The sequence below is a fragment of the Eretmochelys imbricata genome, chromosome 2 (assembly GCF_965152235.1).
Source record: "Eretmochelys imbricata isolate rEreImb1 chromosome 2, rEreImb1.hap1, whole genome shotgun sequence".
Taxonomy (NCBI): domain Eukaryota; kingdom Metazoa; phylum Chordata; order Testudines; family Cheloniidae; genus Eretmochelys; species Eretmochelys imbricata.
The window spans coordinates 206350367-206365395 of NC_135573.1; the positions used below are offsets into that span (position 1 = coordinate 206350367).

Here is a 15029-nt window from a genome sequence, read left to right on the forward strand (position 1 = left end):
CTCGAATGTGTGTTATGTAATATGTAAGATTTTATGTCCAAGAATATTTGAAAAAGTAATTGATGTATGTATAAAAATGCTAGCAGGCTGGTGAACTCTAGGGCTACGGTAGGATGGCATTTTGAGAAGCAGAATAAAATTTCAGACGTTTATTATAGACACCAAGAAGATTCTATTGATTGGTTGCGGAGGAAATATACAAGCTAAAAGCTGTCACAGCAACGGAGAGGCAGGCAGAGCGAGAGAAAGGAAACCGGAGTGTGTAACCCTAAAGCACTGTGAACGTTAAGTCCAAGAAGGATAGTGCACGTCGTGAAATATATACCGTTTGCGTGGCAGCTGCACAGAGTTGAGGCTACCTGGATAAAGTGGCGACTAGCTGGCTAACCACTCGCTGGAGCGAGGCGGCCGCTCTGCTTGCCCCCTCTCTAGTTAAAGCCATAAGTGCAGAAGATAGAGCAGGGAAGCAGAAGCTGGCGGGGATGCCGGGGTGGGAAGAGGCCTTATGGGAATAGGAGGGGATACATTAAGGGTAAGTGAAGGCGGCACAGAGGGAGCAACCCGCAACAGGTTGGTGGAGGAATCCACGCCTTGTCCCCTGGTGCTACTCCCGCAGCAATTGCCCACGAGCGGGCGCCGCCCAGCAGAACAGCCCAGTCCTTCTCCTTCAATTTCAGAGCGGCGAGGGGAGGCAGGCGGCTCCGCTGTCTATCATGGGGCTGGAGGCGAACCCGGCGGGTCACCGCAGGAGGATGTCCCCTCTCATTGGTGTGCGGCTGCCACGGCCAAGCGGTGGTTGGCTATCCTGGCTGTCACTCGTCTCCTCTCTCTCCGCCCCGTTCACGGTCACAGGCAGAGAGGGGAGGCGGGAGAGGTGTTTAACTGGAGGTCACGCAGAGTGGAGCTGGGGGAAGCGGCATGGCCGCAGTTTTAATGCTCAGAGGCTCCGCCAGGCTGTTATACAAGCACAGGAAGGTGCACGCTGCCAGCATTGCAATGGGTAAGGAGCCGCCTCTCCCTCTTTGCCTTGGGTTTTTTGGTGACATTTTAGCAGCGCGAGCTGGGGTTGCAAACTGTTGCCTAGTTGTGTTAAAAGGCCAGGCCTCCTTGTTGAACCAGCCAGAGAAAAGCTTCTGCTTCTGCTGCTTCCTACCCCCCCTAGCTAAATTGCCATGTGAGTCACTCCAGTGTCAGCGTCGCTCCAGAACTTCTTATCACGTGAAAACAGTGGAGGTGGGGTGGGTGGTAATTGCAGGCACACAAGAGCTGCACTCCGGATTTGAGTGCGTTTGAAGGACTCCCCACTCCTGACAAGCTTCTAATTCCTTAGGTGAAACATGCATTGGGTTTTGAAACCCCTGATAAATGTGCCTCATAGCACGAGAGGATTATCACTTGTGTTTTGCACCTTTTACAAGTATTGTGCACTCTATTAAAGCTAGACAGGTTGTAAAATTATATGAGGCTTATATCAATACTTACTTAATCTTATGAGTTGCTTAGTATAATAAATATTTTAATGTGTTTATTTAAAATAGCATACCTAGAGTTTAAAACAGCCCACAGAAGTTTATGTGACGCTCGTGACTTAAAAAGCACGTACCTGTAATCTGTACTCATACTTTGCTTTCTTTGTGATTTATATTTTGTTATTTTTGAGCCAAATCTGAATTCAGCAGCACTTTTTTTTATATTCAAGACCCTGGTAGTGCATACATTTGCTTCACTTTACATGCACATTAATGGGCAGCAGGTAGTCCAGTTGAATGCAAAGTTAAGCAAGTGTATTTGCAGGATTACGGCCCAAGTTATAACCTTTTCCCTGTCTTCTATCTTTCCTTTTAAAGGGACACTGGTGATTTAAAGATCATACTTTTGTTTGAAATTGTTCTACCTACTGTTGCTACAAGTAACACCTAAGATTACTATAAGTGAAATAAATTGTAGAATCTTTTTCTACAGTCTTTTTAATATGTTTATTTTGTGCATTTGACAGCACTTCATTTATAGTCCATTTTACTGTTTCCCTTGTGTAGCTCAGTCAGTTTCCCCTGTGTTTATTGGGGGTCTCTCACATAGTAACCAAAGAGAAATGTATGTGTGTATTTTTTAAAAAGGGGGAATGTGACTTTAAAACCACAACATTTGACAGGGGATTCAGCAAAGGTGCACCTGAAACTACTCTATTATTTTAAAAGTGATTTTTCTTAAAGCTTCTAGTGCCTTTTGTTTTCATTGATCTGACAAAATTATAAATGTCTGACTCTTAATTTTATTTTAAAATGAACTTTTAGTGGCATTGTTTTACTTTAATATCTCTCCCACTAACACAATCCATTAAAGCTTTTCACAGTTCTGAGTCTGACTTTTTAAAAATTTTTAGTTGTTCAGGTGGAATACAGACTAATGGATACACTTGGTCATGTGTTAGTGAAGTTAAATGAAATACACAAATGGTACGGAGAATAGGTCTATCGGGTGTCTTTTGCCACAATATTATCAGTAGTAATTGTCACTGTTTCATACGTGTTGTCTATACTATTCATAAAGACGTTTCTGTAAAAGCTTTGAAGTAGCATTATGATTTTGTTCACTGGCTTAAACATGACAGCTTGAATGTTGTCCTCACATGCAAGAGAGAGGAGATTCAGAATGAAGTTCTCCTGAAGTACCACAAAGTAACTTTAGTTATTTTTTTGAAATATATAATCTTTGAGGGGGAGGGGAGAGAATAAACCATTACTTCAGGTTTTAAGTTTGGCAAATATATATGCTTTATTTTTGCATAGAGACCTGAGAGAGCAATGACTGCAGTCTGAGATGAAATTCTGGCTCCATTGAAGTCAATGGCAAAACTTCCACTGATTTACCTGGAGCCAGGATTTTACTCTAAGGGCATGTCTACACTGCAATGTAAGCTCAGGGTTAGTGGGATTTGAGTCAGCTGGCCTATGTTAGGGAACCCTGAGCTTGAATGTGGTCCCCTCATCTCAAAAAAAGATATACTGGCATTAGAAAAGCTTTAGAGAAAGGCAACTAAAATGATTAGGGGTTTGGAATGCATCCCATATGAGGAGAGATTAAAGAGGCTTGGAAAAGAGGAGACTAAAGGGGACTAAATATGATAAAGGTATATAAAATCATGAGTGGTGTGGAGAAAGTGAATAAGGAAAAGTTATTTACTTGTTCCCATAATATAAGAACTAGGGGCCACCAAATGAAATTAATGGGCAGCAGGTTTAAAACAAATAAGAGGAAGTTCTTCTTTACACAGCCCACAGTCAACCTGTGGAACTCCTTGCCTGAGGAGGTTGTGAAGGCTAGAACTGTAACAGGGTTTAAAAGAGAACCTCCATGAATTTATCCAGTTAAGTCCATTAATGGCTGTGAGCCAGGATGGGTAAGGAATGGTGTCCCTACCCTCTGTTTGTCAGAGGGTGGAGATGGATGGCAGGAGAGAGATCACGAGATCATTACCTGTTAGGTTCACTCCCTCTGGGGCACCTGGCATTAGCCACTGTCGGTAGACAGGATACTTGTCTGGATGGATCTTTGGTCTGACCCAGTATGGCTGTTCTTATGTTCACTGTTTTTTAACCCTGTATTAAGACTTTTCTAACCCGTGTTGAACCTGGGGTCTGGTGTCCACACTGCAGCACGCAGACCTAAATCAAACTAACCATATCCCAGAGTCTGTTGCACCCTCCTGAAATGTGGCTACTCTACACTATCACTGTGATGCACTGTGGGGAAAACTTTACTGTCCGCCCTGCATGTTACAGGAAGTTTGAACAGTCTGCCAACACAGCCTGCTGCGCAGTCATTTTGGTCTGTGTGCTCCCAGCTACTGGAGCCAGCAGCATGGAGGATGCACCTTTTTGAAGAACTTCTCTTCCTTGTGTTTTCACTCCTGTGTCAGGAAACTGGCATAGCATTTGTGAGGCACTGGTGGACGTTTCGGTGATGTTTTCTGCTCCACCAAAAGTACCTGTTAGATTTTCCTGATAGAGGAGGAGGTGGAGGCAGAAGAGAAGGAAGAATACCTTGGCATGGCATGGTAGACTTACACTGACAGATGCTGCTCAGTACAACTGGCATAGTCACTGATGCTCTCTACATAGACCAGTGCTTCTGGCGCAGGGCCACAATCACAGACTGGTGGGAACACATCATCATGAAGCTCTAGGATGACGAGCAGTGGGTCCAGAACTTTCGCATGAAGAAAGCTACATTTTTGGAGCCGCTTGCTCCTGCCGTTCAATATTAAGAGAGACAACTGAGGTCAGCTTTGCCGGTGCAGAAGTGGGTTGCTATAACTGTCTGGAAGCTGGCTGCCCTGGACTGCTACAAGTTCATTGACAAACAGTAAGCTGTGGGTAAAATGGTGGCAGAGGTATCTGAGGTGACGGGCATTAAAGATATTCCGGAGGAACTGCTGGCTTTAAGAGAATGGGGTTTCCTACTGTGCCGGGACCATTGATAGGACTTGTGCCAACAGTTTGTCCTCCTCAAGGAATACATAAACTGTAAAGGGTATTAGTACATTGTTATGCAGGTCCTCCTGGACCACAGAGGCTTAGGAATATCAACGTGGGCTGTACTGGAAAAGTTCATAATGCCAGTTTTTTGCTGCTTAGGAGTCTACATTCATGGACAGACTGTGACACTATTGTCACCAAATGATATTGACATAAACAGAGTTCCTGTCCCCATCGTTATTCTGGAGAACCCTGAATAACCACTTTTGCCTTGGTTTATGAAAGCATACCCTGATTTGTTTAATAGAATATCAGGGTTGGAAGGGACCTCAGGAGGTCATCTAGTCCAACCCCCTTCTCAAAGCAGGACCAATCCCCAATTTTTGCCCCAGATCCCTAAATGGCCCCCTCAAGGATTGAACTCACAACCCTGGGTTTAGCAGGCCAATGCTCAAACAACCAGCCTGGTAAAAGATGGGTTTAATTACACTCTCAGCACATGTAGAATAGCTGTTGAATGTGCTTTTGGCAAATTAAAATCACGTTGGAGATGTCTACAGACCCATTTGGATACCAGTGTCATCAATGCTGTCTGCATTACAGTAGTTTGCTGTGCTCCTCACAACCTTTGTGAAGCTAGAGGTGAGCCATTTCCCCCTGAATGGACCTATGACAGTGAGGGGCTTCTGGATTGGTACCCTCAGCCAGCAAGTGCAGCTATCAGTGTGGGAGCTGGTTGCATCCAGGCAGCAGAAGTCAGGGATACATTGTGTTCTCATATTATGGACTTACATGGCCCAATGGACGAAAGGGAATAGTACTTGTACGAATGTGCTTTTGGGGCCGGAAAGTGGCTAATTAAATGTTGGGGCAGGGTGTCTAGTGCTTTGGAAGGTGTATGGGTTGATTGCCATCCAATGCAATTATGAATGACATGATTAATGAATTGCGGGCAGCATGGGTTTATGTATAGAATTTATTGAAATGTGAATTGCTGTACCTTGGTAAATAGAGGAATAGTGTTTGCTTATTAATGTATAGTTTATTATCTGAAATCATGATTGTCAAGTGAGGCAATGATAGCAATAAACTTTCTTGAAGACCTAAAAGGCTTTGTTTGTAAACACATATTAAAACAGTACAAGTGTCACTCAGTGCTGGACAGACCAGCTGCCATTACAACACACCAAAACACATACCAGAAGAACGTTATTCCCTTCCCCTGAAAATGGTGCAAACCCAACCCAACCCCCTGACTGCTATATGCTTCCTGGCCCTGCATTCTTTTCCCCCCTTCTTTTCCTGTTTTCTGCTCACTTGGCACTGGGACAGGGAGTTGCAGGTATCCACAGAAGAGGGGTTGAAGAAGGAAAGCTGCATAGCCAGCTGCTCATGAGGCCTGAATGCTTGGGCCATCCTGACATAGTTATCCAAGCTACTGCATGCCTGAAGTACAATGCAGGGGAATCAGGCCTTTGTGTAGGGAGGCAGCAGGAGTCAGTGCTCTTGCAGCCATGATGAACTTAGGTTGATGAAACAGTTCTCTCTGTTGAGCTCGGTCCTCCCCCTTAGCCGCTGTTCCTGTCACAGGAACTGCTTTGCAAGCGTCTGCTCAATCTCTGAAACCTTGTCCTTCACTCGGATTGCAAGTCTCAGCCTCTCTGCCTGCTTGTCACCGGGTATGTTGGGCCAGGATTGAGTTCCCAATGAACAGCAGGCAATAGAGGTTGAGAGGCCCTGAAATAGGACAAGAAGTAGAGGGTTATTGTCTAAAATAGGTCAGTGGAGGATCACAGAATTAATTTTCGTGGAATCTCATGGACGTAAAATGTTACATTTCTCAACTGAACCATCGTATATTGTGAAAGAATGCTTCAGTCCATGTACTTTCTCTGGACACAGCCTTGTTAACTTTAGAGACAATAGTAAAGTTAAAATTACAACCTTTTTTCTGCGGGGGGTGTAGATAGAGAGAGCCTTTTGCAGCAAGGGCACTATCGTTTCAGGCCTTTCACATTTTGGAGGACATAACAGTTCTTGTGGGGCAAAGGGCGAAGTTATTCCAAGCTGCTGGTGAGAAACCTGCAGTGTATTCAAACGTATAGTGATCAAACGGCACATCTGTGAGTGGAGTGGGCTTAAAGGAGGACCTGTCAAATACATCCTTCTCTCTATTTGACTGTATGGAGTTCCTGCTTAAGAAAACGTTTGCAGCTCTGAGCAACCAGGACTGGGTCAGAGTTTCTGAGGGAATTAACAGGATGCTGCTGTATTAGCTCACACATGGTTTACCCTGTTGTTGCTGCATGCAAACATGCAGAACTCTACAGCATTCCTCCTCTCTGCACTTAGTACAAGTTCTGGGTAAAAATGGACACCTCACTCGGACTTGGGAGAAATGATTTTGTGACCTGAAAACATCATGGAATATCTCTAACTGAAATGGACTAGATTTGGAAATAGAAGACTGTTTTCCAAACACACACACACTGAGTGCACTGTTTCCAGGTGGGGCTCCATAGACAGAGGAGAAATGATTACAGAGTGGCAAATTTCAAGCCCTTACTATTGAAAGGAGAACATGAATGACCGTGGCAAGCACTGGTTGCTTTACAATGAAAATGCCCTTTATGCCTCTTTATAAATGTTTGAAATTCCCAGTCACCATTTTGAATTCCATATGGTAGGATGGCAGGGAAGGGGAAATGCCAAGATGCTGTGATACAATCTGCCAGTAGCGAACATGCTGGTAGCTGGGGCTTACTGTAATTTTTGCATTGCTTCTTAGAGCAGAAATCCCTCTTATTATTGTAATTAGCTGTAAATTGAAGTCCTACACTTACTGGCATCTGGGGTGGCTTCTGTCTCTACCAGGTTTGCCGCAGGCTCAGCAGCGGTCTGTTCCTTGGAGGTGGGGGAATCAAATGGCTCTTCCTAATAGGGACCTAGAATTTGCCGTTGATCCTGATCCACAGTCTGCTAGGGACTGATTTCGTAAATAGTCACTTCATGCACCTCACTCAGAGCCTGCTGCTGGCTCCCATCAGTCCCCATGATAGATTCAGGGGCCAGCTGGGCACCATCCCAGTCATCATGAAGCACAGTTGATTCGGTGCCCAGCACCCAGGCACTCCGTGTCCAGCACCGAGTAAAACTCCTCATAAAATGGGCATGTTGTTGGAGAGTTGCCAGAGGTGTGGTTCTTGTCCCTGGTCTTCCAGTACTTGCTCTTCAGCGTCTTAATACGCTCCCTAAACTGATCACCTATCCTGAAAATCTGCAAAGCTGCCAGCTTTTTAACTGTCTGCTGGTATGCCTGGTCATTCATGGTGCCTGTGCTGACCAGTTTCTCTGGCCTTGCACCAGAGATTCACCAAAATTTGGCTGTGCTCCCATAACCATAAAGCAGCATGCTTTGCGAAAGACTTGCTCTGCTCAGCCTCCATTGCCAGGAGGCTCGCCAATCAGCTTGCAGCTTGGAGATCAGAAGAGAATGGGTTAATGCTGATGGGAGCAACTGCCATACTTCAAGGAGTGGGGGTGGCTTCCATTTTCAACAGAGTCCATTACAGATTTTTGGGATAGAAAGGACTAAGGAAGTTGGCCCGTGAAACTGTGGAATACATCTGGCAGACTCCCAGGACATGAGTCAAGCGGGGCTGCGCCTACGCTGCAAAACAGTAGGGCTTGGACCCTGGGTCTGAGCCCTGGGTTGGTGCAATAGCAGTGTGGATACAAGGGGGGGTTAACCTTGAACCCAAGCTTAAGCACAGTCTTATAGTGCAGTGTAGATATATCCTAGGTGCTTAAGTTGATTCTGCTGCAAACACTTATATGTGATTATCATAAAGTCCCATTGACTGTGAGAAGTGTTTGCAGGATTGGGTGCCTTAAATGGAATTTACAGTTGCCTATTAAAGGCAGTGCCAGTCATTCGTATGTTCTCTTCTCTTCTTCCCTGTCTTTCTACGCACACATTAGTTTTGTCATCCTCCCTTGTTAATTCTGATTAGTGTAAGGGTTTGCCTGGTTTTAGAGAGATCAGTTGATTGTAATGTCCATAGTGTCATGACTGGTTCAGTCAGCTGTGACAGTTCTCAGATCTGTCAGCTGCCTCACCCAGTGAAGCTCCTTAGCACACTTGCTGTGAGTTCCCTAGTGGCTTGTTTGAACTGCTGCTTGCAGCTGGCAAACCACAGCTGGATTGCTGACTTTGTACATTTGTACTGGAGGCATAAATTTAGCTGAGAGAGAAACATGTAGGGAGAGTATTTTGGTTGTGGACATGTCTATATGAGGGTATCAGATGGCCAAGATGTGCAGTTTCATCTGGTAATTTCCAGCTGGATGGATGGAAGGGGAGGGGCGAGAGAGACTGAGATTAAAATATGTGGGGTCATGATGGGGGAAACCCTTTCTGGGAGGCACTTCTCGGGTGGGACTGCTGGTTGCTGAAGCAGGTATATTGGGATAGTGGAGAGGCTTTGCTAGCAAACTAAGAAGTTTTGCCAACTGAGGGAGTGCTGTTCTTTTTATCAAAGATAACAGCTCTTTCCCCATCCCCACTGAATCTGTGTTAGGCAGCCCTGTTGTGGACACAAACGAACCTTATATCAATTCAGGGTTGGTAACGTGGACCTACTCAATTAGTTGGTGCTTCTGTTGATGCTGTACAGTTGACTGAAGCACCACTAACTTTTAGTGTTCTACTGCAGATTAGCTCTATTAGCCTAATGGTAAGTGGGATCAAAAGAGAACAAACCCAATATAGTACTTTAATCACAGGGTCAAATGTGAATTGTAACATTACGTGCATGTTTGGAAAAAAATATTTAGTAGTTACATTTTTATCTTTAACGTACAAACATTGTTTATGAATCCTCACAACAGCCCAGTGTCTGTAAAATAATACTTACCTCATGAGGAAATTAAGGCAAGGGGGCATCTACACTGGAAGTATCTTACCCATTGATTGCCTGTTAATGTTAATCAAGAAACAGGCGTTCAGAGATTCACTCAGTTTTATAGAATTCTTCAACAAAATTGTGAAATCAGAGAGTATTTTAGTAGTAGTAGACTCAAAAGAGAAACATTTAAATTTATAAAAAGAAAAGGAGTACTAGTGGCACCTTAGAGACTAACCAATTTATTTGAGCATAAGCTTTTGTGAGCTACAACTCAATAGTCTTGAAATCCTTCCATTCTAAGGCCATGATCCTGCAACTGGATCAGTACAGGTAGGTCCTCCAAGTAAATAGGAGAAAGGGTCTGCCTGCACAGATTTGATTGCAGGATCAGAGTTTTTGTTTTTGAGTAAAATGAAGGGAAGGCCTAGCCAAGAGTTTCTTCATGACAACAGAGCAATTGCAAGTATTTCAGCTATTGAGCCTGAAGACATTGTAACCAAGCCAAGTTAACTTCTGCTGTATGTATACACAATTCCACCAGAGTTAAGAGTTGTACCTATGCTTATGCCAGCAGTGAATTTCAGACCCATATGCTTAACCAATGTTTGTGGTTCTGTTCCTGATAAGTGAAGGGTAATTTAACTTTGTTAGGAGCTGGGTAAAAAATTTGTACAAATAGTTTATTTGCCAAAATGTGCAGTTTGATCAACTGAAAATTATGCACAAACTTGTCAAATAGTTTAGGGCCAAACTTTTTTTTGAGGACTCGGAGGAGGAGGAAGTGGCCTCCCTTAAAACCTTAGCTCAGTGATTAGAGCACTCCTCTGGGCTGTGGGAGGCCTTTCAGTTCCTCCCTTTGCCTGATGTAGAGAAGGGATTTGAACTTGAGTTTCCTACATTACAGGAGAGTGCCCTAGCCACTAAGCTATGGGATATTCCGGGGACAGGTCTTCCTCAATTTCTCCTATTGAAGCAGTTCCATTTTCTATGACTATCTGGTCATTAGAGCAGGAACTTGAATTTGACTCTCCCATGTACTAGGTGAGTATCCCAACTACCAGGGTATAGATCCTTTCTCTCTCTGTCTAGCTCAGGGCAGATCTACACTACCGCTTATGTCAATATAACATACGTTGCTCTGGAGTGAAAAAGCCACCACCCTGAGCCACACAAATTACAGCGACCGAAGCACTGTCCACACCAGAGCTATGTCGGCGGGAGATGTTCTCCTGACAACATAGCTTCCGCCTCTCACGGAGGTGTAGTAGTTATGGTGACGGGAGAGCTCTCTTACATCAGCATGGAAGGTCTTCACCAGATGCACTACAGTGGCATAGCTGCGCCAATGTAGCACTTCTAGTGCAGACTATTTCTCAATAACTATTAATTGTCATTTATATAGTAATAGGGACAAAGAGAGAGTGTGTGGTTCTATAGCATGATTGTCATGGCACTCACCGAGTTCAAGTCCCTGCTCGCTATTTATTTATTAAAAACTAGAACAGTTTTTAACAGGGAAGGTTGAGAGAGATCTGCTCCAGAATATCCCAGAGCTCAGTGGTTAGGTCTCTCTTCTCCAATATGGTGGACCCAAGTTCAAATCCTGGCTCTACACCCAGCGGAGGGAGGAAAGGAACCTGGACCTTTCAGGTGACTGCTCTAACCCCTGGGATGATGGTTATAAGAAGTCTGCTGCCACCAGCCAAAAAATTCAGAAGGATTCATTTGACCTGAAATTGATTGAAAAACATTTTGCTGAAATTTTTCAGTTTTTTTTGGCTTCAGTTCAACTCAAACCAAATTTTTTTTCCCCAGTTTTTCAGAACTGCCAGGGAACAGAAAAATCAATTATCAGCCCATCTCTAAAGTTGGATGATTTGAATATTTTAAATCTGACGTATTTATTGTGCCTCTTTTGTCTAGAATATGGATATGGGAAGTGGATCTTGCTACAATGATGCTTCCCTCCAAACCACGTCCAATCAGCAATCCTCTATCTCAAGAGACCACTTTTAAAGTAAATCAAAGTTTTAAATACCTGTAGTTGAAAACGGCCTCTACTAAGCAACTTTGGCAGTTTATTTTAATAGGTTTTCCTGGTTTGAAATACAGGGGAAATTGGATATTTTCAAAGTTGTAAGTGAAGTTGTATTATTCTTAATGTGGCTAATTCAATATTGGTTTAACTACTGGTGTAATAACCCAAAATTCTATAAGAAATAAAAACTATGATGTAACTTACCTTATAACTTGGAAAATATCCAGTTTTCCATGCATTAAAATGTGTTCCAATTAGTATAATCAGACTGTCTGTTTTTGTTATTTATATCACCATAGCACCTAGAAGCCCTAGTCAGGAACCAGGACCCCATTGTGCTACGGGCTGTACAGACACAGAACAAAAATGGTCCCTACCTCTAAGAGCCTACAATCTAAATATAGGACAAGAGACAATATTTACTAATACTCCACTATTTGTCTACATCCATTTAATGAGACAGTATCAGTCAATATGATAGGCAGAGGTCTCAGCACACCAGCAGATTAACCATTGTCAAGTTTTAGGTTGGTTTTTTTCTTTGGGGTTTTTTTTTTAGGCATCACAGCAAAAGAGTTTTAATGAGGTTTTTGAAGGAAAATAATGAAGTAATTTTACAAATGTTTATGAAGAGCTCCTCCCTAGTGCATGGAGCAGCATAGGAGAAAGCACTCAAAGGTGGTTGTTTGAAAATTTAACAAATGGGCGATGGAGGCAGAAGTAGACTTCTCGATAGTGAATGAGATGGTAGCTATAGTGGGGATGGGTTGTGAAGGGCCTTGAAAGTGAAGATAAATACCTTGACGTTTGATGCAATGGAGAAAGGGGTGCCAGTGGAAGGATGCAAAGAGAGGAGTAACATGTTCAAAATGATGGGCTAGGAAAATGATCTTTGCAGCAGCATTCTGAATGGATATGAGTAGGGCAAGACTGCATTTGTCAAGGCCAGAGAGAAGGGTGCTGTTGTAACTGAGATGATGCCTGGATGAGAGCACTACCTGTGTGGATTGATGGGATAGGCCATATCTTAGATCTGTTATGCAGAAAGAATCTGCAAGGTTTAGATAAAGCCTGGATAAAGGACCCAGAAAGATGTCAGAGTCAAAGATAACTTCCAGGTTACAGGCCTGAGTGACAGGCAGGTTGGTGTTGCCTACAGTGATTGAGAAACAATCTAGTGGGTGCAGGAGGACAAGGTTTGTTTTAGCTGTATTGAGCTTGAGCTGATGGCAAGACATCCATGAGGAGATGTCAGGCTGAGATTGTAGTTTGGCGAGAAAGATCTGTGAGTAATCAGTAAGGCTACAATTTAGTCACGGAGGTCATAGAAATCACGGAATCCGTGACTTCCAGCGACCTCCATGCATTCAGCCTGTGGTGGTTGGGAGCTGCAGGATCCCCCCACTGCCCATGTGGGCAGGGAGCTGTGGGGTACCCCGACTGCCTCTGGCGGCCCCTGCAGCTCCTGGCCGCTGTGGGTGGTGGGGTACCTCACAGCTCTCAGCTGCTGCAAACAGAAGGGGAACCCCCGAGCTCCCAGATGCCATGGGCAGTGGGGAAACCCCCGAGCTCCTGGCCTCCGCAAGCAGTAGGAAACCCCCTGCAGCTCCTGGCTGTGGCTGGGAGAACCCCCAAGCTCCTGGCCGCTGTGGGCCCCCAGAGCTGCTGGCAGCAGGGGTACTGCACAGTCCCCAGCTGCTGAAGGCAGCTCCTAGCCCCTGTGCACTGCCCTGCTTCAGGTCGGTGTGGGGACCCACAGATCTCCACTTTGTCACAGATATTTTTAATAAAAGTCATGGACAGATCACGGCTTCTGTGAATTTTCTTTTTTGCCTGTGACCTGTCTGTGTCTTTTACTAAAAACATCCATGACAAAATCTTAGCCTTAGTCATCAGCATAGAGACTGTACTTGAATTTGTGTTTGTGGATGAGATTACCCAGAGATAATGTATAGATGGAAAAGGGATGGTGACTAAGGATAGTGCCCTGTGAAATCCCCACAGGAAGTTGCGGGAGGGGGTGTATGAGAGGAGCAATTAGAAAGACAGGAGGAGAACCAGGAGAGGTCAGAATCACAGAGTCCAAGAGAGGACTAGATTTCAAGAAGAGTATGGTCAGGGGTGTATGTTCAGTTGTTTTTTATGTTTGGCATGTTTTATAGTGATTTGCTCTTTGCATACTTGGACATATAGATATTAGAACATGTTTATAAATTACAGTGTAGTCTTTTTAAAAAACAAAAAGAAAAACTGGCAATATTTATCCAGCCAGATCATTGTTGTTGGCATTTGTGGAAACCAGGGCTTAACAGGAGTCCACTTGATACACCTGACTTATTAAATATGACACTAACAAAATAGTGGTGTAAATGAGAGCCTGACTGTTGTTAGCTAAGAAGGCACTTTAAAGTCAGAAAAAACCTTTAAAATAATGAATGAAGTGTTTTCTGAACTAAGAAAGATTCTTCTTTAAGCAATGTGACATCTGAAAGGCTAAGCATAGGATATGCAATTTTTCTTTTGAATTTGGATAGTTTAATTTATTATCCTCATAGTCTGTTTGGTCTTCACTTGTTTTAATGTTTAATCTGAATGAGATTTTCTCTTCCTTTCAAGGAAAAATTGTCTTTTTTGTAACTGGCAGTAAGACCTAAAAACTGGCATCTGCCCTAGCATTGAGCTAGGATTATTTTAGTTTAGAATGATTAGAAAGGAATTATTATACATTGGTATTTATGGGAATTATGCATTGCCTGACATTATATACTCATACACAGTAGCTTGTGCTAAAAATGGCTGAAAACTACATTATTTTCCATGTATCCATAAACTGCCATAGCACACTGTATTAGTACATTGTACATCATGTTATATTTTTGTCTTATTTTTTTGTATTTCTTTAAAAGTTGCTCCTGCAGTGAAGACTGTAGCATTTTATAAGTAATCTTTATGCCATTGTTCAAGGGACTGACAATGTGTCATGGAGACTTTCTCTTTCAGTGATTTACATTTGGCCACAGACGGTAGTGACCAGTCACCATCTGATAGTGGTTTGGCAACCTATGTGAAATGAATTGGTGGTTTTCACAGATCCACAAAGTCGGGTCTATGCCCTAGCCCATAACCAGTCTCATGGGCGTGACCTCTTTAGTGTGCCGAGCCCTAGTGGTTCACACAGTTCTGAAGGGGCAGGCCTGTGGCCTCCAAGACTGGAGCTTCCTGCTGTGAATTCAGCCAAGCTGCACACCCGCAGGAGGCTTGTACTGTACCCGTTCATGGCGCAATGCTCTCAGTGAGTATTTGCAGCTACAGTAGGTAGCCTTTTCAAAACAAGGTAATATATTAGTCACCTGGCCTACAGAATCTGAAAGTCCTTAGGTTAGCAAAGAGAGGCAAAGGTAAAACACGGATATCCTGTTGTTGCATATGATGTATGCAACATCCTGGCCAAGCCAGTGCAGTCAGCCAGCCAAGCTGGAATCCATTTCTGGCTCCAGCTCTCCCCCTTTGTCCTTAGTCCCTCTGTGAGAGCCCTCTGTGTCTCCGAGAGGCAGCCTTTATTTCAGCCACCTGACACCTTTCCCCTTTGTTGTATGCAGTGGTGTT

General features: G+C 43.8%; 1 protein-coding gene across 1 annotated transcript in view; it reads left to right on the forward strand.

The window, feature by feature from the left end:
- Nucleotides 1-861: 861 nt before the first annotated feature.
- HIBADH (3-hydroxyisobutyrate dehydrogenase) overlaps nucleotides 862-15029 on the forward strand; it is a 130637-nt gene continuing 116469 nt past the window's right edge. Inside the window, exon 1 of the mRNA XM_077811345.1 lies at nucleotides 862-1000. Within this exon, the coding sequence (XP_077667471.1) occupies nucleotides 919-1000 (82 nt within the window). The 5' untranslated portion in view covers nucleotides 862-918. The remainder of the gene's footprint in view (nucleotides 1001-15029) is intronic.